Source organism: Phoenix dactylifera, chromosome 12 (assembly GCF_009389715.1).
Source record: "Phoenix dactylifera cultivar Barhee BC4 chromosome 12, palm_55x_up_171113_PBpolish2nd_filt_p, whole genome shotgun sequence".
Classification (NCBI taxonomy): domain Eukaryota; kingdom Viridiplantae; phylum Streptophyta; class Magnoliopsida; order Arecales; family Arecaceae; genus Phoenix; species Phoenix dactylifera.
The window spans coordinates 4,675,256-4,699,988 of record NC_052403.1 but is presented as its reverse complement, the minus strand read 5'-3'; the positions used below and the strand labels follow the sequence as shown (position 1 = coordinate 4,699,988).

The following is a 24,733-nucleotide window of genomic DNA, read 5'->3' as shown; positions in this document are numbered from 1 at the left end:
GTTTTTGAGCGTATCAAAGTTTATCTTCTTCCTTCCAACTCTAAGCAAGAACATTGTAGGTGGCCGCAGTGACAACCATCCTCTTTTCTCCTACACCATCTTGTATTCGAAAGTATTCTCACAATTCCCTCTCCCTAAATAACTTATATAAACACTGAAGATGCAAGAATTCTTAAATGTACTCCCCAGAAACCATTTCCTCTACGGTGAATGAGCAAGATCAGATCTTCCAAATTTGAATGGTCCATCTATTTGCGCATCATACATCACATGTTTAAACAGGAATTACAAAGAGAATGGGTTTCTTCCACTTATCGATCCAATCTTGAAAAGGGTGTTTATGCAGAGGAGTGCGTTAGTTTGTCAAGGATCAAACTGTTTTTTTTATGACAAGGGAGGCAAGACTACTACCCGGCTTTCATTGAGATTGAAAACTATATACAAGAAGAGCAGTATACAAGAATGATCAGATACAAAAGATTTGCTGAACCAACTATATCAGATACAAAGTTTTGATTAGGTGCAGTCCTCAGAAGAGGAATGACCTGTCAGAACTATATCACAATCACGGATTTGAAAATTGAAACAAACTTTTTCTGCTGTTAAAATAGGCGATCCTCACATTATATTACTTATAACCAGGTGGATGCTTTATAGACAATTGAACAAAAGTATAATTAGCTTAAAACCATCTACGACTGCATTTTAATGGTGAGTTAAAATGATGATCTTAAGTTATATGCAGCATTGTCAACCATCCAAGTAAAAATTGCAAAGGAAGCATGCCAAAGATAATCTCCAATGAAGCAAGTTGAATCATCACATCTTCATCCTTGAAATCTTTGCATCCTATCTCAAAGACATAAGGGAATTACCTCAACTTGAATTCGGGTAACATGATTAATTTCGATTCTTTTGCCTTTATTCTCCAACAAGAGGACATGCCATCCTTTAGTCTTTAGTGCATCCCAAGAGTCAGCCCAATAGGTCCCTCATAAAAAAAAAAAAAAATAGGAATCAGCCCAATAGGAAGCAGCCTCGATGAGTCAACCACAACAGGAGTATGAAATTTTGAACCCAACGATAAGACTGATATTGCTTAAAAACAAAACACAATGGGGTTATGGAAAAGTCCCAAGTGGGTGGACTGGATTATCTCATTCTCTATTCAGTCTGTAATGGGAGATCTTAATCACTGATGTTTATCCCACATACAGTGATCTATATAGAGCATCGTGTTAGTCCTCAATGTACTTCGGAGGCAATAAGCACTAGAGAAATATACTCGAGAGAGAGCGGGTTCTTTGGAGAGGCATCTAGCACTCACTCTTCATTAGGAGCTTCTTTCCTCATATGCTTTCTAGTGCAGGTCAGAAGCCCATAGGGTAGAGTGGAAGAGAGATGTCTCATACCTATGTTCTCGTGATTGTTCGCTATTATGAGCATTTTCTTAGGTTTTATCATGTACGTTGCTCATGTTTGAAGGCTTTGCAGTTACTTTGCTTCAAGTTTAACACTTGGCAATTTCACGATGCCACTTACGTAGTTTTATTTCCACTAACTCTTGAGATTTAACTTCTTGGTTGCTGAAGTCCATTGTATCTAGATTATGATACTCCATTTGAGTGGATTTTATAAGCATTCCATTGTATAACCTGTCTCTTTATTTAAAACAGTTCAGAAAACTCAAGTGTCCAGTTTAACAGTGCCTCCATCTTTTTAGTAAGGCCTGAAAACTGACTTTCTATTGTTTGATCTCATAAAACTCAGCTAGTAAAGTCTAGTCGTTCTCTGTCGCTATTGCTTTTTCCTGAAGCAAAAGAACAAGGATTGCCTAAAGGTCATTTAGCAACGCTACTTACAAAAGCTAAAGTAATCTGCAAATCACCACTAGAGCTATAGTCAAGTAAGCTCACAATTTTTCCCTGCAGATGATGTGGCAACCTTGTTGAAGGCACTTCTGAGAATGTACTCAGTTTGGCCTAACCAATAGAGACAACAGGAAACCCTTCTGCTACTCAATGCTAGACAATGAATCTACAGATCCTTATATCTTAAGTACACTCAAACTTCTTGTTTTGCTTAAAATCATTAAAAGGAAAAAGAAAGTTCTTATTTTGCATGAAGCAGTGCTAGGATGATCTGACTTGAGAGAGCTGGAAATTGTAATTAATGATCAGCAACAAAGAGGTGATTTTCTTTTTTCTTGCATTTTTCCTTTTCTCTTTTAAATGACGGCTATGCATTCTCTCTATAGAATTCAGTGGATGATCAATTCTTGTTTAACTTTATAAAACTAGAAAAAATCAGAAATAATTTATTAGCATTAGAAATTTCATTAATATTCTGTTTCTTTTACATAAATCTCACCCCACAATAATTCTAGTTTATTTTGTGATTCCTTGCAGACACACTGATAGGAGCAAAATGAACGACAAAACATGCATTCTATTATGCATATCTATGTCTGTGCCTATGCCCGCGAAAGTGTAAGTCTGATTCCTAGCAGAGAAGTGTGATGGATTGACTGCATGCTCATCGATTGTGTAATAGAAGAAATCTAGAGTTCACGATCTGAATTCTCTGCAATAAAACAAGTGTATGGACTCTAGGCATCATTCATCTGAATTAAGTGCAACATGCAAGTGCATATGAGAAGCAATGACTTTGGAAAAGCACATAGTTTTTCGTATGCCAAAATAACTACTTGGAGTTTGAGGGTTTTTTTGTATCATGATATGGCTTCTCTTTTTCTTTTTTATTTTTATTTTAGAGTGAAGGTCATGCTCTGGCACACTGTTATATTTCAATAACTACGCCGATATTTCTATTTTGTCTGGAGTTTTCACCCTGCTTGAAATCAAAAGATGCCATCGAATAAATCAAAACTGATAAAGCCGCTAAAACAAGTGGATAATTAGAACAGCAATAACGCACCCATTCAGAAGGAAAAGATAAAGACACACAGAAAAAGAAAAAACTATATATGTAAACTAAAAAGCTCCTGGTTTCAAATTGTGTGCGCAAGTTTTTGTTTTTTTTTTAGAATTCTGTTTTTTCTGAGACATATTTGCATAGAATTTTTCTACTCTATGTAGAATCCAGTATGGAATACTCATTATGATGAAAAGATGTATTGAAAGTATCTTCACCAGGCTGTTACTTGTTTGGAATTTTTCGCAGAGCAAGACCTTTTTTGCTCGACCAAAACCAAGGTCATATCATACGTACTGCCAATTCCTATATCAGACCAAGATGTGGTAATAAAAGACCAGAGGTATTTTGGAGATAAAGGCTGAAGGCAGTATGACTTATTAGTCCTTAGAAGCTTGCCATGAATATAACTGGAATCTGGAAGACGCAACACAACCATGAAATGATGCATTGTATTATAGTGAAAGATTTAACTCGCCCCATAGTACTAACATAATTAATGAGGCAGGAAACTTCATGATGAGAAAGAACGTAAATGAGCTCTGGAATTTTTAACGACTTAATTTTTTATGAAAGGGAGGATTACTCCACCCAATTTTTATTATGGAATCAGAAGTTGCAGCTAAATGATTCCCCAGAAGAGAGAATCAGTGTAAGAAGGTACAAGGAAGGGTCAAGAGACCCAAAGATTTGGTTCAGATTCAAGTGTTGACAGTAGCAAAATTAATGGAACTCCCAGATGAGTTCAAAATAGCGAGAAAGCAGCAGCCTGGAAGGTCTGAAGTTGACGCGGTAGATCTTACTGGGAATGAAGTTTATGCTGTTTCATCTATATCAGAGTTCCACAAACCTAAGCATGACATTGAAATTCATACAGCAACCCAAAACATATAAAGTGCCACATATGTACTGAAGTAAGAACACAGAAGAAGACTCATGAATCCCTTCTTATTGAATTTATGCGCCAAATTAGCAGCTCATGTAATCCCATATCATCAACACACAAGAAGCCTGATCACAGCATTAAACAGAGCTTCTGGAACATTTAAAGCTTATTAACAAATCCATGGCCGGTGAGACTAAATTGCCAGATAAAATCAAGCGAAATGACTGTGGTGGTGATGATGGTGGCGATGCCGGCATTCATCCAATCCAAAGCACTGCAAGAAGGGGTAGCAGGCCACAAACAGGCACCTCCCAATCCCCCTTAAAAAACAGGTAGCAAGATAGCAGGGGCAGCAACAGCAGGCCAAGAAGGGATCATCAAATGGGCTATCCTTCTCATGGTCATGGTGGTGGCGATGGTGATGACCCATGGTCCTGAAACAAGTAACCAATATAATTACAGACTCAAAAAAACACCAGAAGAAAACAGAGGGAAAAAACCACAATTCCATATCAAATCAAAGCAACCTTCTTTATTGAAAACCAGCATCCTCAAGCCTAGAGGAAGAGGTTTCTACTCTTTTGGTGTGGTAGAAAAAGAAACAACTAGACCTATATAGCTATTTGCCAGCAATTCAAATCAAAAAAATAACTTTTTTTGGTTGAAAAACAAATGCCCAGAACATCAAAGGATAGAGTCGAATCTACAACACCTTGCAACTCTGGGAGGCTTTTGGAACCAGAGACCCCGCGATCTCGATCAAACCAAACTCGGATTGGAGAGAGATGGATATATAAAATTTGAACGAAACCAATACAAATCCAGGCAGCTCCCTCCCCAGTCGTCGACAAAAAATAAGAATAAAAAAGGAGTCTTTTTTTATGAGTTTGGTCCAATCTTGGGGAAGTTTATTTGGGGTGGTTGTCGTGGTTACTTCAAGAACTGGAATTTGAAGCCTAGCAGAAGCAGGTGATAGAGTGATCACGCCCGTTGAAACAGCATATCGGTCCGAACACTCGAACCCAGAGTCCGCTCCGTCGACGTCTCTTCGATTTCTTAGAACTGAAAGTCCAAACGGAGTTGCCAATCAAATCACGAAACCCCTTGGCACCTGAGGAGGAGTACCGATTTGACGTCCAAGGGCCTTCAGGATACTTCTTCCAGCGGAGCTGTCGCATGATTGCCTTCCGGAGACCGGAGTCATCCCAGTAAATTTTTTTTGACTTCATGATGACACAACAAAAAATTGAAGCTAACCTCAAAAAAATTCGGACATTACAAAAAATAGTACCATCAAAAATAATCCACGAAGTGTGGCAGCTCACTGGTCGGATGACAACTCTTAGAAGATTCGTCGTCCGGTCAGCGGAGCGATGTCTCCTTTTCTCCAAAATTTTCAAGAAGTCCAAAAATTTCGTATGGTCTGAAGAGTGCCAACGCCTTGCTTTAAGTAAGGTGGCAAGCCAACCGCGGACTGATACGTGGTGGCACCGAAGGGGAGCTATTTTAATTGGATTTGGATTTATGGACAAAGAGAATCCCCGCTACACTTGAGCCCAAACTCTGGAGTCAATCCTGAGCCCTTCACCAATGAAAAAAAACAAAAGAAGAGAAACTCAACTCAATGTATCAGGTATGCTCTATCTATATTATTCCATATTTTATTTTTCTCCGCTATTTTCTAAAACCCCTTTCGGTCGGATCAGCTCGCCGGCCTTCAAGCTCTTCTTCTTTAAATTAGATCTTTTTCTTCTCGCATGGATCCGCCAGCAACCTTTTACCTTCGGGTCGAGTTTTAGCGGCAAGATCATCTAATGATGTTTATGCAATAATCACAAGTCATTCAACATGGCATGTGTCTCTGCTAGGATATCTCGTCTCTTTTGTTTGGATACTCTTGCACAAAATCTTGCAAGGATCAAGTGTGTTGGCCCATTCAAGTCCCCGCCTGCAACTTAATTAAAAACATTTGAGTGAGGTTGGGTGGTATCAAACCTCCTCTAGATCCCTTCCCTCTAGCTACATAGGCTAATCAAAGCCCTTAAAATTAGGGCTTAAACACATTGTATTCACAAAGAATGGCAAGAAATCTTATTATATGGTTAGAGACGCATCAAGGTTGGTGGCTTCACCCATCATGGTATAACCAATTGTTACTGATGTGGAAGCAAGAAACTCAAGAAACTCTTCTACATCACCGAATATTTTTCCAATCTTTAAAAGATCTTCTCATTCTTCTTCTCCAACAACTCTCCTTTCTCTTCTCCTCCTTCCCTTCACCATGGTTGCTCAAGCCAGCAATATCTAATCACCGACTATTGAACAAGATTCCACCATCGTAATAGCTGCCATAGTTGTCATCTTGCTCTTGCCACTACTCGTATTCATCATCATCATTTTCATCTACTGCATCAAGAAGTCGAGGCACCGATATGACATTAATTCTGCTCTCGAAATTGAGCAGAGTTCTCCAAGCGTCGTCACGCAGGCGACAGTTCTGTCGAGCAACCTATCTCGACACAGAAGGTTCCGCCAAGTTCGTTATTATTATTATAACCCTTTATGTGTTGTTATTGTTGTTATAATGATAATGGGCTATAACAACACCCGTATCGTCACTCCAGTAGTAACATCAGATAAAGGGTTATAACAATAATAACGAACCAAGGAGAGTTCCTTATGTCGAGGTTAGTTGCTCGATAGGACTGCCATTTGCACGAGGATGCTTGGAGAATTCTGTTCGATTTCGAGAGCAGGGTTAATGTGGTATCGACACCTCAGCTTCTTGATGCAGGAGATGCAAACGATGATGGCGAATACGAATAACAGTAAGATCAGGATGGCAACTATAGCAGCTATTACGATGGTGGAATCTTATTCCATAGTTGGTGATTGCATATCTAGCAGCTATAGTGAAGAGAGAGATGCAGAGAAGAGAGAGTTGTTGGAGGAGGAGAAGGAGATCTTTTAAGTTTTAAGGGCCAAGGTAGAGGTGATCACGGGCCTTCTGGCCCGGCCCGAAATTTTTCGGGCTTGGGCATTGAAAAAGAGTCTATTGGTCTGGCCTGGGCAGGAAAAACGGCCCGATCAAAAAAATCGGGCCGGGCCTGAAAACTTTTAAAAATGGCCCGGTTCAGCCCGGCCCGACTATAAAACAGTAAAATATAATATATTAAAAAAAATTAAGAAACAAAACTAAAGCCCTAATTCCTAAACCCCCTTCCCCCTTCCCTCGTTGAGACCCAACCCCCCCCCCCCCCCCCCCCCCCCCCCCCCCCCCTCCCTCACTGAGTGCCGCCGCCCCCCTTCCCTCGCCTGAGAGCCCCCCCTTCCCTCGCGGAGAACCACCGCCCCCTGTAGCCGGTTTCCGCCGGTTTCCCTGTAGCCGCCGCCTCCTTTCGGTGTCCTTCTCCCCCGGACGGCAACCTCCGCGGCTCCGGTCACCGACTCACAGTCGCCGGTAAGATTTTTCTCCTCCTCCTCCTCCTCTTCGAGCTCGATTCCGGATGAATTTTGCCCAAGCTCGGAAGTAAAGCCCCATATAGCTTCAAGCCCGGATGGAAGAGAGAGAGAGAAAGAGAGAGAGAGAGGTGGGGGGAGCGAGAGAGCTCAGAACTCGGAGGTGGGACTCTGGAGCTTCCCCATCGGGCCGGTTTTTTAGGTGGGGGGGGGGGGGAGAGGGAGGTGGCTACGAGTCTTCCCGTGGGTGGACCGGTGGAGACTGGAGAGAAAGAGGGAGGAGGGATTTGGTTGGCTTGATGCCTTGATGCCCATGGGTCGTGGGCATCAAGGACGCCGGAATCTTCAGTTCTTCACGACCCCGCTAAAACCCTAAAAACACTTCTCTTCTAACATTTCCCCGTCTCGCGTAGGACGGCCATGGGGAGGAGGAAGAGGAGCGATAACGGCGAGCCTGAGAAGGGGGGCGCGAGGGAGCGCTGCCCTGCTACTATCTTCGTTTCCAATCTCCCCTATTCGTTCAAATCCTCCGAGGTATTCATCATCACTACTTGTTGGCTGGTTCTTCTTGAGTGGTTTTGGAGCACTGCTTGACTCTCCTCCGTTTGTATTTTCGTTTCTTGCTTATAGCTGGAAGAAGTGTTCAGCGATGTCGGTCCGGTGAGGCGTTGCTTTATGGTCACCGAAAAGGGTAAGAGGCTAAAGAAACTTAGTGTAGCTCGAGTTCTTGGACAATCTGGCTCTTGACAATCTTTTTGCTTGGGAACTCGATACATCTGTAGCAATTGTTGTTTATGTGTATGGACATCATTTTCGTACTGATAGGCGATTACGAGTTCGAACTCTGAAGAAAAAGTAATTTAATTCTATATAATAGTAAAAGTCACATCTGAAACAAATGATATAAGAAACCATGTTTTTTCTGAAACCAATTACTCAAGAAATCGTGTTTTTTTGAGTATCTTTTTGATTCAAACTGTTTTTTGATACATCTGTGTCGGTTGCTGTCTATGCGTGACCCGATTTCTATACCCATTGGAAATTAATTACATGAGTTTTAAATAAAAAAATAAACCAATTATATATACAATAGTAAAGAATTGCATCAAAAACCAATTATTGCAAGAAATCATGATATTCTTTTCTTTTCAGTCTCGTTGTCCACTTCTTCAATAAATTGATGATTGAAACTCTGATCAAGAACATTTTATGTGCATCTATTTATTTTTTCCAATATCATGGAAGGAGAGATTTTAAGATTAAGGACATTGAATGTCTATTTATTTGCATAAATGTGCTTTATAATATGTGATGAATAGTTTACCAGACTTAGGAAAAACTTGTAAACTACTTGGATGAGTAATTCTAGTGAACATGTTGCTGCTATGCTGGTTCACTGATTAGGTTTAGAAAAAAGAAGAGCTTGAAAGAGGCAAATAATGAAGTTTACCAAGTTTCATTATCTCAGTTTCAAAGCATACTACAAAAACTGTTTTAGTATATGGTGGTCGAAATTTTTTTGCTAATAACTTCTGTTATGTTTGAAACCTTGGTTTCTAGTGTGTGCTGGATGAATGGAACAATCATTGAATTTCTGTTTTGTGGTAATAGTTTTGTTTTATTGCACTTCATTAGCTTGAGAGAATTTTTTCTAATTCTCCCTTGTCTAATTATTTTTTATTTAGCTTCTCATGCTACAAACTTTTTATATATTTCATAATAATAGAACAGTTATTCTAACCTCTTTCTTTTTACCAGGTTCTGAAGTAACCCGCGGCTTTGGTTTTGTCCAATTGTAAGTATGATTATTCTATGGCCTGAATTTTGTTGGTATCTTCTAATGCTATCTGCTATAATACTTTGTAATAGGAAGGCTAAAAACATTTAGAGCTGATGGAATTAAATCATTTTGAAGTCCATGTGGTGGTTCATTACTTTATTGTTTAATGCCTGCCACGTGACAAGACTTATCCCAAAAATTCCTTGACGTGCTTCTTGCACTCCGAAATTTCCTAGATTGTTGAGAATCTTCTATTGAAATAAGTAAAATGATACTAATGAAATATAATTCAATGAATTATGATGTTTGTTAGGGCATTATGCCAATCTTTGTTGTCATTACAAGTGCCAAGCTTTCTCTTTGCCTTGTTCTTTATTGATCACAAATGTTTCTACTCATCTGATTTAGGCATTGGCCACAAAGTCCGCCTAGCCTTAAGGCTCTGGCTCGCAGGCTCAATAATTGGGCAGGTCTAGGTAGATATTTCAGGCACAGCACGTTTGATCAAGTCCGCTTTTTTTAGATCCATCAAATTTCAGTCTGATCTCAGGTTTGATAAACTGCCCTTGGATGTCCGGATTTTAATAATATATATATATATATTATTTTTATTATGTAGTAAAATTTCTATGTATTCCTTGATTTTAAATGCTTTAACTTTCCTTTTTTTTTGATAACATGTAGGATGACCTTTGGAGTCTCATACTTTCGTGCATCTTTGTGCACCGTGAAAAATACTGGCAGCTCTCTTTTCAACTATAATCAGAATATTAACTTCCAGAACATTAACTTCTAGAATATTATGGACTTTTTTGCAAGGGAAGAGCATGAAAAATTTGTCTTCTAACAAATCATCCTCTCAATTAGTTTCTTGTGTTTCTTTAGGCCTTCTTTGTGCATAATACCTTTGTGACACAAGGTAATGTCTTTTAGTGGTAATGTACTATGGACTTTGCCATTCAAATAAAATGACATATTGACTTAAACTTTTTTTGAATGACAATCTTACTGGATTACCTTTTATGCACTACACTTTTAAGTTAGCAAATGGTTCTTCAATTATCCAATGAGTTTCTATTTATTCAGGATCTCTATTGAAATGCAACTACTTTTTTGTTCAATATTTTTTTGCTAAAATAGTAAAAAGGAGAAATCATCATGTTCGGATTCAAAAAAAGCCGAAAAAGGATGGTACCATTGGTATTGTACCATTCTGTCGTGAATCTGGCACTATTGCAGGTGCCAAGACGGTGAAATCCATTACATACAAGCATACCGGTCTATACTGGTCCATGCTGATGCGCAGGTACCAGTTGGTATTGATGGTTTTTGATTATTTTGATGTTATTAGTTTCAGTATGTACCATTAGTGTTCGGTACTGTACCAATATCATGCCGCTTTGTTAGAATAATAGTATAGGATTCGATACCGGTATTTAAAATCTTGGTATGTACTGATGCTATTGCACACCAAGGAGTCTTTTACTGCCACTTGCATGATTAAAGTGGGTTCCCAATTTTTCAGTGCCTCTGTTGAAGATGCTGAGCGTGCCATTCAACTTAAAAATGGTTCAGCTATTGGTGGTAGAAAAATCAAAGTCAAACTTGCAATGCATCGTCTTCCTCTCGAGCAACGCAAGAAAAAGGCAAAGAATGGTTATACCCCTCATCCAAGCTTGTTGTTTATTATGCCCAAGTTGTTTTAGTATAACAGTTTACAACAGTTTTTTGTGGTAATGACCACCAATACATCTTTATGAGTCTTCATATTCTGCAGAAGTCCAGTCAAGCGACACCGGTGCAATAAATGAGACAATTGATTCTTGCAGTGTCAATAAACATAAAGAAGCTTCACAAGCACAAGGCTTAGGTTTTTAACTAATTTTGATCTTTTCTCTTATATATCTTTCCACTATGTTCCCGTTGCATTGACTGTAAAAATTGATTATGTTGACAATTCAGAAACTGCAGGAGTTACCAAGGATGCGAGGAATGTAGTGGTACCAGGCAGTCACCCTCCGGATAAGGCAGATGGCTCAGAAAAGCAGAGGTATGACTGGGTATATCAATCTTGATTATATCATCATATATGCCTTCCAAAAATTACTATCTAAACAAACTCTGGAAGCAGTTATATTAATAATAATTGACATGGAGTTACAAAATTTTGTTTTTCCTTTCTTTTTGAGGAGAATATATTATTAGGAAAATCCCTTTGTTATCCTTTTTCTTTCTGCTTGTTAAATTTCTTGTCCAAAGCAGCTAACATTTTTGTAGTTTCAGCTCCTTGTTAACTTTCCTTATGACTCATGGTGTTATTCATGATGAGATATCATAAAAAGCTAAGAAAGAAAAAAGAAAATAATTGTTTCTACCTTGTTTTGGACCCTTTAGATCAAAACATGTTTGCCGCTGTAAATGTCTAGCAAGAATGAGGTATGCTAGAAGTTCACAACATGATAATATATTCTTTTGGCAATATAAATACAGTTAGTCCCTCTTCATCTATCTAAATCTGTTACATGTTTATTTTCTTTTGGCTACTGGTGTCTGGTTTTCTTATTTCCTTGACTTGAATGTTGGGTCTCCTCCTAAGTGGCTGCTTTAGGTGGGGTGGGCCCTAAGCACCTGATTTTGGGATGGGCTAAATCATTTGATTACATGGTTAGATGTTGACTAGTGCTTATGTATAAGGCGTGTTTAAGCAGAAGGTTGCATTAGTTTCCTATTTTATGACATTGTTATACTTTTATTTGGTAGTGTAGTGTTTTCATGAAGGAAATGAGATAAATACGGTGAAATGCAAATATAAATTGCTGTCAGCAAACTTTCGAGGGAGAATGTAATATATTGTATCGTCTATTACGCCAAAAATTATTAGCTCTTTTTGACTTTCCTGACCGTGTAATGCCTTTCTTCTTCCAAATATTTTGCAGAATGTCCTTGAATTAATCATCTTCTCTTTTGTCTTGTGTAGGGTTGCAAGAACTGTTATATTCGGTGGTCTTATTAACAATGAGATGGCAGATGAAGTGTTCCATCTGGCTGGAGATATTGGCACCATATGTTCTATAAATTATCCTCTACCAAAGGAAGAGCTAGAGCTCCATGGTTTGTATCTATTCAATTTAACATTCATAGCTCAATTGTGTTTGATTATTTTTTTTATGGTATTGTCTTTCCAGAAATTTTGTGGGTGTATTTTAAGGAAACCGTCTTAAAAGAGATGAGGGAAACAATCATTTGGTCAATATGAAGGACCTACGGTGAGAGCTTTTATTTGGGTCTTTATAGAGGGATCTAATTAGATTTGATTGTGGCCCTTTTACGGCATGATTAGAGTTGGTGCAGTTGGAGTTTATGACAAGTCAGGTTCATTGCTAAGTATTGAGTATTGACTATATCATGCATGATCTGCTGTCACCAATTATTAGTACATTGTCTAAGTATTTATTAGAAGAGACATGAAAAGGCCTCTCTATATTATACATGAGGTAAACAATGCATGTGGTTGGAACTTTCTTTCAGTTTACTTTGTTGAGTTACTTTGGTTTTCCATCACTTATTTCATTTTGGAGCTAATGGAACTCCTTTATTTAATTCTATTCAATTCTTTTTGCTTATTTTTTAGAATTGGATAAATTTTCTCCCATAATCTAATTAATGCAAGTGGTGAAAGATTCTCTCTTAGATATTAGAAGTCAATCAACCACTTTTTTTTTCAAAATAGACTTAGTATGGAGTTTTATGAGACAGGCATTGCCCATCTTCTTGGATTTAGGAGAAAACCTTGTCCAGCTTCTCTCTCCTTTTTCTTGATTTCTTTTTTTTTGTGCGCATGCACATGCGTGTGCGTATGTATGTGTGTCAGAGAACGGAGGCGCATAGTATTTTATTGGATGACATATTTCCAGTTCTGTAGTTTCAGTTTTAAAAATACAGCGGAGGTTAGGTAGTTTGAAGAGATTGGGGAAGCTAAGTGACAGCTAATCCTTATGTTTTAGGGATAGGATAAAACACCTTGCAGGAGGTATTGGTTATTCCTAGAAAATGGGGATTAGTTGCTGCCTGGTGCCTGCCATTTCCTTGAGCCATGCATCACCTATGTATTTTTCAAAGACGAATGGCCCCTGCCAGAAGATCTTATCTGACCAATAAGATCTTCCAGCATCAAAACAACCCCTTAATGTGTAGCATATACTACCAGATCAGTGGTAGGCAAGTTGGAAACACGGTGTCCCAAGTTGTCATTAGTGTACATTATTGACTCATGTTGCCTAATCTGCGCTGACACATTATCATTGTGTCTATGACAAATGTTGTGCTCAGAATAAGAAAGTTTAAATGATTAAAATAAAAAAATGAACATCAACCGAGGCTAGTAACAAACATTAGATGAATCTTGCAAATCATCACTTAGTGACGTGAAATATATGGATGGAAATAGGGGCACAATTATAGTAGCAATGCATAACTTGTTGTTACTTTCTAGATGCAACTTGGTCCACTTCTTAAACTACTTGGCCACCTAATCTGCGCAATTGTTTTTGTAGCTAGTCCACTTAATTTTATGGAAACGTTCTTTTGCATTACCTGCCTTAGTTATAACAACAGTCCCTCCCCACAAAATAATGAATATTGTTTGAGACTCTAATTTGAAATATCCTCCCATTGGAGTTTATGGTGAACATTAACAATAAATTGTAATACTTTTCCAGGGCTTTCTCGAGACGGATGCAAACTAGAAGCTTCAGCAGTACTTTATACTAGTGTCAAGTCTGCATGTGATGCTGTTAAAAAGTTGCACCAGAAAGAGATAAAGGGTGCTTGTGTTTGGGCTCGGCAATTGGGTGGGGAGGTATGTTTTTTCCTATGCTACATATACAATTTGCAATCTAAAAATAATAGATTTTTGAAATGTTCTATCCTTTTTTATTAACTTGGATTATGAATTGCATCCGATATATAATTTTATTTTGACAGGATCATGCATTTTCAGTTATTATTGAGTGGCTTAAAAAACATAGCTTCAGTTGAATGGTCACATAAAAGTTGCACTTAGGTTTTTATCAAATTATGTAAGGACAGTTTTTGTAAGATCAACATATATAATCGGTATATGACAAGCATTTTGATTTTCCTTAACTTAAAAAATCTGCAAATTTTACTATACTGCATGGTGAATTACAGAATGTCATTGCTTGGATGATAGATACAATTGGTTCCAGTCAAGAAGTTAACTATGTAGTTGTAATAGTAAGGTGCACCTATGCTCTAACTCGATGTATCATTTGCTGATAATTTACTTTAAACATCACCAGTTGAATGTCAACTGTTATAAGACTCTTCATTTCTTTGTCCAAATATTTCCAATATTATTTCCTTATATCATTCTGATTCAGGGCTCAAAAACTAGGAAGTGGAGAGTGATAGTCAGGAATCTGCCATTCAAGGTGCTTAACGTAGTATAACATACCGAAATCACTTATACTGGTTTGTTGTTTAAGGAACACTAGTTAAGCTGATATAAATTTTGAATGCAGGTTACAATTGGCAAGATCAAAGATATCTTTAGCTCAGCAGGTTTTGTGTGGGATGTGTTAATTCCACAAAAATCAGAAGGGTATCCGCTTAATGTTATATTTCTTTATTCAGTTATTAAATTTACAATGAAATATCATGTTGGTTTTTCTACTTTTTCCAGAATCTCAAAAGGCTTTGCTTTTGTCTCATTTACATGCAAGCAGGATGCAGAAAATGTACGGTTAGTTACAATTCTGTCATACTAGAAGAATTCTGTGATTATTAAAGTTGTAATGATGCTTTCCTTTCTAGGCCATAAAAAATGTCAATGGGCGTGTGATTGCAAAGAGACCTATTGCTGTTGATTGGGCTGTTCCAAAGAGAGTATATGAGGTTGCTACAAAGTCTGCTACTTCAAAAGATGGTAACTTCTAGACCCTTCATCTTATTTTGTTTTTATACCCTTTGTGCTATTTTCTAGTTTTGTGAACATGCTAGTGCATTAATTTTGATGCTTTTTATTACCAACTGAAAACATTACTTGTGGAGTAATAGCTGAATAAAGAAATTAAACAATAATTACAGGTTGGCTTGTTCCATTTTGGGGGCCTGTAAGGTTTAGATCTGGATCTTGATCACAACTTTGTCTAGGTTCTCTTGTATCTGCTTTTGGTTCTGAGTCTCAAACATTTAAACCTCTTACTTTATTCGCCATGTCTTCTTTTAAATATCTGAACCTCTCACTTGTGCACCATTCCTTCTTTGTTACCATCTTGAGAGATCATTATCATTTATCATTCTGTTCTGCAATATTAGGCTTCCTCGCATGCACTTCATTGCTGAACATCCACTCAAGGCTTTAACATCTTCTGCTTTATTAGATACACACACATACATGTACAGATGCATTTATACACATACATGTATATGTATGTGTATGTATGTATATGTATTGCCCTCTCCATGCTTATTAATTAACATTCTGACATGTACATCATTGTCATGACTCACGATAACACCAACTTAGGACTGAACATATGCCTGAAACATCCTTTTTTTATGCATTTTATGATTTATTTGGATTATAATCTTTTTAGTGCTGTTTGTATTAGTCATGATGAAAAATACCAATGATCCTGACCTAGTATGTTACTTCTCATACATTTGATAATAAACATTAACTAGTGAACCTTCTGCCATGTATAGGTCAGGGTTATCAGTTCCTTGGGATTTGTCCTTTGCAATGACTGAATTACCCTAGGCCATATTTACTGTTAGTTCCTTGAAATGACTCGAAAGTTGTACAGATAGGAAAGAAGGCAACAAATTAAGTCTTGAGTTTATAAAGTCTCCATAGCTTTTGATACCTTTGAAACCTCTTCTTTCGTGCTCTTGACCATGGCTTGTAAGGACTTTCTCTAAGTAGTGGTAAACTAGAACACCTAGCACTGGTCAAACTAAAAATTATGTTGTAGAAAGAAAGCAGAAATTATTGATAGCTTCAATTTTAATATCTTCGATGCCAAGCAAAAGCTTTTATTTAGGTTCAGTTTCTTCTTTTGGCACAAATAAGGAAACGAAGTACTTGACATACCTTCTTTTATTGCCTTACCCTTTGACCATGACCACTTGATTTCTTTTTCATTAAGGAGGTCTTGATATTCCATCATTAAAACACTCATCTTTGAGGATCCGTTGAAGTAGCACTTCCTTTGTGATCAATCTGATGAAGTTCTGTATGAAAAGCTTATCCACATATATGATCTCCAATCATTGCAAAGGTCTGCCTTCTGACTTAAATCATCACTTTTATATAATAAGTCATGATTTAGTTGGACTATAAGGTAAAGTAAGGAGGCTACAAATCTGCTTAGGTTTCTAGACAAAGCATCCTGCATATTTGACCAATTAAACTTCTCAAATACTACTTTGTTACATTACTTGAACTTCATTATGCAACTAGTGGTAGAATACAGTCTTTTCAGTGAAAAGCCCTTCCCTATTGAAAGAAAGCAATATTAATTTGAGATCCCTTGCCAATCACCATAATTAGTTGGTCATACTTGCTAACACTCTTAACTAACACCAAGGACTTTAGTTATCTCCACCTCATCTTTGGCTGTTCTACTCTTGGTCAAAAGCCCAACATACGCTATTATTTGTTCTTGATGTTAAAAGAAGAGGAATAATTAAAGATTGACAAGGACACATATGAGATGATTAAGGGGTCCCATTTCAAAGTTCTCTGTACCAATACAATGGCCTCCTTATCACACCTAGTCTCCAACCTTTCAACCCTAATAGATTTGTTAATCTTTTTATCGTAAGTAATAAATTTATTTGATGCAAGCTAACTTCTCCAGCTCTTTCCCCATGATTTAATTTTCTACCCAGAAAGCTTTTTCAGGATTGTATTTGGCATAGATCCTTTGTAAGAAAGCAATGGTCCCTGATTATAGCATCGGACGTCAAAGACAGAAATTGAATTGCCATGATGTTCAAAAGAGAAATAGGTTTAGGCTGTTATAAACTTTGTATCATGTCTTCAAGTTACATGCTACATATTATAGTTGCATCAAGGGTTTAGGATATGCGTGGCCAAGACTTGGCGATATATCTCTTACTTTCATAAAAATCTGGAAGTGACCTATCTTCTAGGCAGAGCAGATATGTTTGTTGGTTTCTTGGCTTTTTTCTGCTTAAATATGGCCATCATGATCTACATATCCTAGATGCAGGATCATTTGTTGCTAGCTTCGTTGTTCCATACTCGTAGAGTAGTTTGTCTTCTGTGGTGAAACGACGCTTGTTGATTATGGGAGTCCATCATTGTTTTCTCTTCCCATTCCAATAGTTACTCCATACTTATAGAGACAACATGATATACAGATGTTTGTTTCTTTGTTTCTATCGATAGTCTCTTTTTGCAGAAAACCTTAGTGATGGCGACAGTGACAACGACAGTGACGAGCAAGATGAAATCAGTGAAGATAATATGGTTGGAAAAGATGTTGAACTTGAGACTGTTGGAGAACCCCAGCACCATAATGGTGAAAATGATGCAGTTCAAAAAGTTTCGAGTCCTTTCAAGAGTGACATTCTTCCTGTGGAAGTAGATTTTGAGAGAGAGGCAGAAGTTGCTAGAAAGGTTCTTGAAACCTTGATCAAATCCTCGGCACATGTATCTGATCCATCACATGGTGACAATTCCAAAACAGATGAAAGTATGGATAAATTTCAAAAGATGTGGAATTCTGAAAGTAAGGAATCTCTTTTGTCTGAAAAAGAACCTGGCATAGCTGAACCTAAAGTTGCCAAAGGATCAGATCATAGTGTTCAAGCATTGAAGAAAAGAGACACCAACTTGGATAGAACAATTTTCATCAGCAACCTTCCATTTGATATTGATATTGAGGAGGTGAAGCAAAGATTCTCTGTTTTTGGGGAGGTTCAATCTTTTCTACCAGTCCTTCATCAACTCACCAAGTATGTCAGATTTTGCATTCTAGTTTGATTTTTCTCACAACAATAAGAGCCTTCAGCTTCAAAGAAACCATTTTTTGTATACAAATAACTGGTGAGAGTCTAGTTCTGGCATTTTGTAACAGAATATTATGAGTTTCTCTTTGGTTGCTTCTGCAGGCGACCAAGGGGAACTGCTTTTCTAAAATTCAGTACAGCAGCTGCAGCAGATGCAGCAGTTACTGCAGCAAGTGCTGCACCTGGTTTGGGCATCATTATGAAGGGGAGACCACTGACAGTTTTAAAGGCTCTGGACAAGGAATCAGCTCACAGGAAAGAGCTTGAAAAAACAAAGAATGAGGTTCATGACCGACGCAATTTGTATCTGACAAAGGTAATTTTTCTCTCTTCTCCTTATGACATGTTCTGGTATCATGCTCTGCGGCGCAGAAGAAATTTTTCTAATTTCTATGTTGGAACAGGAAGGTGAGATTCTTGCTGGAACACTAGCAGCTGAAGGGGTCTCAGAGGCTGATATGCAAAAACGTGAGATGTAAGTTAATAATATTTAATTTTTAATTCATGTACGACCTTTGTATTCAATATGAATTTTATGTACTTTCTTTCATTGGTTGAATTCTTTTTCTTCAATGATGCTTATGCAATTATTACTGGCAGATTCTGGCAAACTCAGTGACTTTTTCTTTTTTAGTTGATGCTTGTGCAAATTAGTCACTGTACTCAAGTCTCTGGATTAAATTTAGTGCTGGCTTCGATTTTCCGTAGTATTTTGTCAATTAAGATTAGGTTTCGTGATATGCTTAAGGACTTTCTAGGAGAAACCCCGTAAACATCTGGCAGGATCGGCTGGGGAAGGGGAACCGGAGAAGAAGTGGCCGTTTCCAAGAGAACCTTCATAGGGATCGCAGGGTTTGATCCCCAGCAGGATTAAAAAAACATTGAGGGGCCTGATGCCCAAGAGGGTTTTTTTTAATCCTGCAGGGATTGGGCACCGCGACCCCCATGATGGCTCTCTCGGGCACCGTCTCTTCTCCAACTGCCCTTTCCTAGTTGATCCCTCTGGACCTAGTGGGTTGAGTTTAGAAGTAGTATATAAAGTAACTTGTCTTTGGAAGTGTAATTATTACATCAACCGGTAGATTGTCTTGTTTTCTTACGGTTATTTACAAATCAAACTTTTGATACAGGTTATCTAAGAAAAAGTTGGAAATGCTTCGATCTCCTAAATTTCATGTATCGAGAACTAGACTTATTATGTATAATGTGCCAAAGACAATGACATCTGAAGAAGTGAAGAGACTTTGTAGAGATGCTGTCATTTCTCGTGCTTGCAAGCAAAAACCTAAGATTAAACAGGTTTGACGCATTTGGATTCTCAATGTATTTGTATGTTGTTTTGGTCTACTGACTTTGTTACCCTATATCCAGGTAAAGATCTTAAAGGATGTGAAGAAAGGAAAGGTTTCTGTCCAGAAACATTCACGTGGTGTCGCTTTTGTTGATTTTGAAGAACATGAGCATGCACTTGTGGCCCTAAGGGTTCTTAATAACAATCCGGGTAAGATAGGATGTCATTTACATTTGGCCCTTGGAAAGGTATGGTCCTAAAGAGGAAATAATGAATGTTGACTATATGGTTTCTATGTTATAGTTGGTGTGGAGCATGCCACCTCTTCCTTTTCCTATGTTTACCAACAAGTTGTGAACATGGGAACCTTATTTTACCTACAGAGGTGTCCTATCTGCTGGATTTGGCTTGGTCGGTGTTATAATGGCATTTGCTTAAAAGCTCTTAATTGGTTTCTCTTCTTGATTGTATATATTATTGTTGTAAGAATTACCAATACATGGTATGAAAATTTCACCAGGTGCACATGCACGGAGTACTAGCTGGCTGGCTGGTAATGCCATTTATGCTGGCTGTTTTTTTTGGTGTTTTGATATTGTTTATATAGTTCTATGTTCCTATCTTTTCGGTCTTACTTGCATGCATATTAAGCACTATCAACATGTGAAGCTTTTAAAAGTTAAAATCTGCACCATAGTAAGTATAAAATATTATGAAATTTGCTCCACTATTGTTACATCTCTTGCTTTATATTCAATTCATTGTGCATTTTTCATGATCCTTCTATGTGAACTTTGCCCTGCTACTCCTTTTTCTGAGATTTTCAACTGTTCTCTTCATCTTTTATTTTTCATGTTTCTATTGAAATATAGTTAGAATTTCTCTGCTCTTTTTTGTAAATCACCTCTTCATTGCAAAGTACTTTATATTAATATTTCACCTTACTGTTCAATGCATGTGAATTTTTAAACCCCCACACATCTCACTCAACTATTATTTCTTTTACTAATTAAATGTGTTTAAAACCTCTTTAGGTAATCATGCATTCCATTCACAGTTTCTCCCATGCAAAAGATGAGTAAGCTACATGGTCCCTGACATATATCAGCACAAAACTGTGGAGAAATGAGAAGTTTCTCACATGTCAATAATTTCTGCGCTTTAGATTTTTTTGAGGATTATTTTAAGAACTGATTCATGAAAAGCTGAAAATATTCTACCTAGATTGCTTCACTTTGAAATTTCTTTGGAATCTGACCTTTGCACCTGCTTCCTGAGCATCTCCATACCCTAAATCTTCTGAGAGCTCTAGTCTTCACTCCCATAGCTGTGCTCAATTGAGGAAATTAATATTTTACAGATATGAGAAGGGTAGTCATACATCACATAGCATCTTTGTTTCAACTTGCTAGGGCCAACGGGCATAACTGATTGTCATTGAAGTCCTGCAAATGCCTCTAGCACTCCTAACAATCGGAAGAAGATGCAAGTAGATGCCTGTAAAGGAGATTTTAAAGGAAACCCGAGGAAGAAGAAATGACATGGAAATATAGACTATCACAGTACTTATCAGAGCCAGGCTATTTTCTCAAAAGGGCGTGCCTTCTCTTATATTCCATTCATTTTAACATTGATTAAGGATGTAAAATAATCAGGGAAAGAGGAAAAGATGAGAAAAAGGACTAAATACGAAGAGCAAAGAAATCTAGAAAATCGAGATCATAATGGAAAGAGATTAATTTGAAAGAATGCTTCCACGCACTTTCTCTAAGTAATATGTTTTTCTATACTAAAAGCTGTGATTTGTGAAAGTATATATTCTTCATAAAGGGCTTTTATTGTTTAGAATATGCATTTGCATCCTGTTGGTTCTGGACTTTTTATTTAATCCTGACCTTTTTATTTGTTATTGACACATTTTTCATTTTTAAAATTATGAGGAAAATGAAATGGAATGCCTTTAGGCCACGTATCTATTTGGTTGGTGTCAAAAATCATAAATAATATTCGTTCCTTTTACTTTACCCTGATTTTTCTCCATTTTGTGTTTGTTTAAAAGTAGACCAATTCCTATGCTCTAATCCTACTTGGCGCTGTAGTTGCCTGACAATGCATAGCCTATAGCCTGATTCCGAGGATGGTGTTAGAAGGGGCTGGTACTGTGATGGAGTGCCCAGATTGGTGCTGTAATCTAACAGTGGCGATCAACTACAAGTTGCTTGATAATGCATGACAGGTCTTAGTTAAAAATAAAGGCGCTAGGCTGGAGTTAAAATTTCGGAATCTCTTCAATTGGAATCTTAGAATATATCATCTTATATCATGTAGCTCATTGATTCACTTTTTAGGGCATCCATTTCGGATGTTAAACTCAAAATAACAACATATAAAGGAGAATTCGTGAAATTTGTGATAGGAAATGGAGATGGACTCTAGCTGAGATAGTGTCCTCTGATATATAACACAGGTGAAAAATTTTAATTTTCAATATATTCATCTGGTGTGTTCTCCTTTCCCTGAATTAGCATGTTCTTGAGACAATAGAGTTGTTTAGATGTTATTTTTTCAAGCCAACCCTTAGTTGTCAGAATTGAGTGCTGATGCGGAAGCAGGGGCAAGGAAGTGGATATTTTAGAAATACTTTTGGTAAGGAAGTGCTTACAAAGCAGGTGCAGGTTCGAGATTTCAAGAAGATTTCGAAGTGTGTACATCTTTAGTAACGAAGCATTTAGAAAGCAGGCGTAGGTTCGAGATCTCAGGAAGATTTGGAAGTGTGTGCATTATCCTAGGTAGAAGATTCCAACTACTAAGAATGAACTGGTGTGAGCAGTGTGCAACTTGGACTGTAGTGTTCAAAGAGTTGCCTTGAGAAATTACTGCAAAGAACCTTGTAAATGATTTGAAGAGAGTTATGGTTTTGCAACATTGGGAACAAGCTTTCGCAGTAGCAGAAATTTAGCTGAGATGCAAGTGGTGGATATGTCCATAATTAAGGAATCAGACATTTCTAAGAATAAATTAGAAATGCAGAGGAACCTATCCCTGTACATGGTTTTGTGAGCCTCTAAAATGTCTTTAACATGATGTCCAATGCCCCAGTTGGTCCTGTACATATGATCATCGGCCAGGAAAAGAATTGCAGTAGCTAGATGATGGTATGCAATATTGCTTAGCCATAGACCCTTTGTTATAGGATCTAATCCTCCATGAAACTCAGAAATTCCATGTATTTTGACCAATTCAAGGTGAAAAACGGGTTGCTTCCTTGGTAAAACTGGGATAAATTTGTGCCAAAAGGTTTCAATTTAAGATAAATTGATGAGGAAGTGGTGTCTCTTTAGGATCAGCTCTACCATCGAGAAATTAGTTAATCGGTAAAGATACATGGATTTGGTGTCCCGCCTAAGCGAGAGACCCAAGTTATTGTAACCCTGCTAAGTGGTGATTCAACATGGATTCTACATCTTGGAACCAGACCATTTTTTGGGGCAGCTTTGTGATAATGGAACCTACCGGCAAAAGGCATTAACAATGCAAATATTCCACTTGGCTTTTCTGTTCAGTAGGAAAAACTGTGTTGAATAGGATTCTGAGCAGTGACTGATGATTAAAAATGTTGATTTTTTTTTACAGCTCTTTATTGAAGTTGGCCTGTTGCTTTTAATTTCCCATTCATGATTTTTTCTGTTAAATTTATTCTTATTCCTGTTCTTTTTACTTGTTCATTGGTCAACCAATTGTGAATGCATTTTGACACGCTCTTTTTAAATCTCTATACTACGAAACAGAAAAGTTGTTTAATATTGATTTAATTGCGCATTTTCTGTTTTAGAAACCTTTGGTCCAGAACATCGCCCTATCGTGGAGTTTGCTCTTGATAACATCCAGAAATTAAGGCTGCAGAAAGCTAAATTAGAGACTATAAAGCAGAATCATGGCAACTCTGAAGATAGACTAGCAAATCCGCAACAAAGCTCTTCACCTGAGTTGATGGATACTGACTTGAACAGAAGGGACAAAAGGAGGTTAAAAAACGCAAAGAGCCAGAGAGACCATGAGAGATCATCTAATGTATCTGGATCTCCTGAAGGGCCCAAAGTGGAGCTAGATGTGAGTGGCGAGGGAAGAAATGCAGATGTAAGTGCAAGTATGGAAGATAAAAAACAAAAGACAGGTCTTGTGAGAGGAAGGAAGGTTAAAGAATCAAGAAATGGGAAGTCAATTGTAAAGCCAAACTCCCTTCAGGGAGGCATAGAAGTTAAAGGAAAGCAATCAAATGCAGAAGAAAAGGTAAGTACTTCATCTTGGTACTTCAAATATTATTCACTTCTATAGTTTGAACCAACTTGCTAAAATTACTCCCCCTCCCCTCCCCAAATTTGCAGAAGGATATGTCCGCTGGAAAGGAAACAATAACAGTTTTGAAGAAAAGGAAGATACAAACATCTGGTGGTTTGGAACAACGGAAGGTGCATAAAAAGCTGAAGAAAATAAAGGAATCATCAGGAGATGTAGTAGATAAATTGGATAAGTTAATAGAGCAATACCACTCCAAATTTTCTCAGCGCAATTCAAACAAAGCCAAAGATGCTCCAAATTCTGGCCATAAAGAAGTCAGAAGATGGTTCGAGTCAGATTCTTAATAGGCATCACTCGTCAGATTTTGCATGTACATCTTGGTGGCAGAGTTTGTTGAGTAGTAAAATATATGCATTCCCTAAATCAGTTTTTGGTTGGGGATTTGGCACAGCCAAGTCCATAAGAGTCCTGTTTGCAGGATCTTCTGCAATGTAAGACTGAAATCTGTCGATCTATGATATGAGCACTGTATTTTTGTGTCAAAATTGACTACTTGCAAAAAGGAAAGCCCGTTCGGTTGTTTTGCTTGCTGATAATGCTTCGTGGGTAGCTGGTGAAATAGTTGTAACCCTGCCGATGAGGTTAGGTTACACAATCAGAAACTCAGTACTACAAGATTGCAATGCTCTTTCAGTTTCCAACTTTTCTATCGACTTGAGACACTAAGTTCTGGATTGTTTGTGCACTGACAAAATTGCTCAAACTACTGAATAAACTAAACCTTAATTCATTCGTGAATTTTGCAGAGTATATGTACACTTTGTAAATAGTAGTTTATAAGCTTGCAAGTAATAACTGACTGATGACTTGGTGCGAAGTGCTTATTGCTTATTCGCTCTCCAACTGATTTTATCGGGACATTTTAGTCTACCTCATAAGGTCATTTCCAATATTCAGGATACGTTTCAGGACTGAAAGCTTGCCTTGATGTTGTGTTTGACTTTCGTTTTATAGGGAGGAG

At 37.7% G+C, this 24,733-nt stretch overlaps 1 protein-coding gene and 1 long non-coding RNA gene across 5 annotated transcripts; one reads left to right on the top strand and one right to left on the bottom strand.

Moving 5' to 3' along the window:
- Window positions 1-3,844: 3,844 nt before the first annotated feature.
- Window positions 3,845-6,834, bottom strand: LOC103708910. 2 transcript variants are annotated; one of them, XR_005514342.1, is made up of 3 exons: window positions 5,146-6,834; window positions 4,533-5,043; window positions 3,845-4,254 (listed from the first exon to the last, which is right to left on the bottom strand). It is a non-coding gene; the product is annotated as an uncharacterized LOC103708910 (long non-coding RNA). The 2 variants fall into 2 exon arrangements; XR_604371.4 differs by having other exon boundaries at window positions 4,533-6,824.
- Window positions 6,835-7,095: 261 nt separating this feature from the next.
- LOC103708911 (RNA-binding protein 28) lies at window positions 7,096-24,308 on the top strand. 3 transcript variants are annotated; one of them, XM_039132385.1, is made up of 20 exons: window positions 7,096-7,280; window positions 7,693-7,813; window positions 7,910-7,970; window positions 9,038-9,074; window positions 10,585-10,715; window positions 10,837-10,929; window positions 11,031-11,109; window positions 12,037-12,170; window positions 13,778-13,917; window positions 14,462-14,512; window positions 14,603-14,682; window positions 14,764-14,818; window positions 14,895-15,006; window positions 17,513-18,068; window positions 18,225-18,438; window positions 18,527-18,597; window positions 19,253-19,421; window positions 19,494-19,623; window positions 23,246-23,703; window positions 23,799-24,308. In XM_039132385.1, the coding sequence occupies exons 2-20, from the start codon at window positions 7,700-7,702 to the stop codon at window positions 24,054-24,056; spliced, it is 2,943 nt and encodes a 980-aa protein (XP_038988313.1). In that variant the 5' UTR covers window positions 7,096-7,280; window positions 7,693-7,699; the 3' UTR covers window positions 24,057-24,308. The 3 variants fall into 3 exon arrangements, with proteins under 3 accessions (XP_038988313.1, XP_038988312.1, XP_038988314.1); XM_039132384.1 differs by having other exon boundaries at window positions 11,022-11,109; XM_039132386.1 differs by lacking the exons at window positions 7,096-7,280; window positions 7,693-7,813 and adding an exon at window positions 10,200-10,365 and having other exon boundaries at window positions 11,022-11,109.
- The last annotated feature ends 425 nt before the right edge of the window (window positions 24,309-24,733 follow it).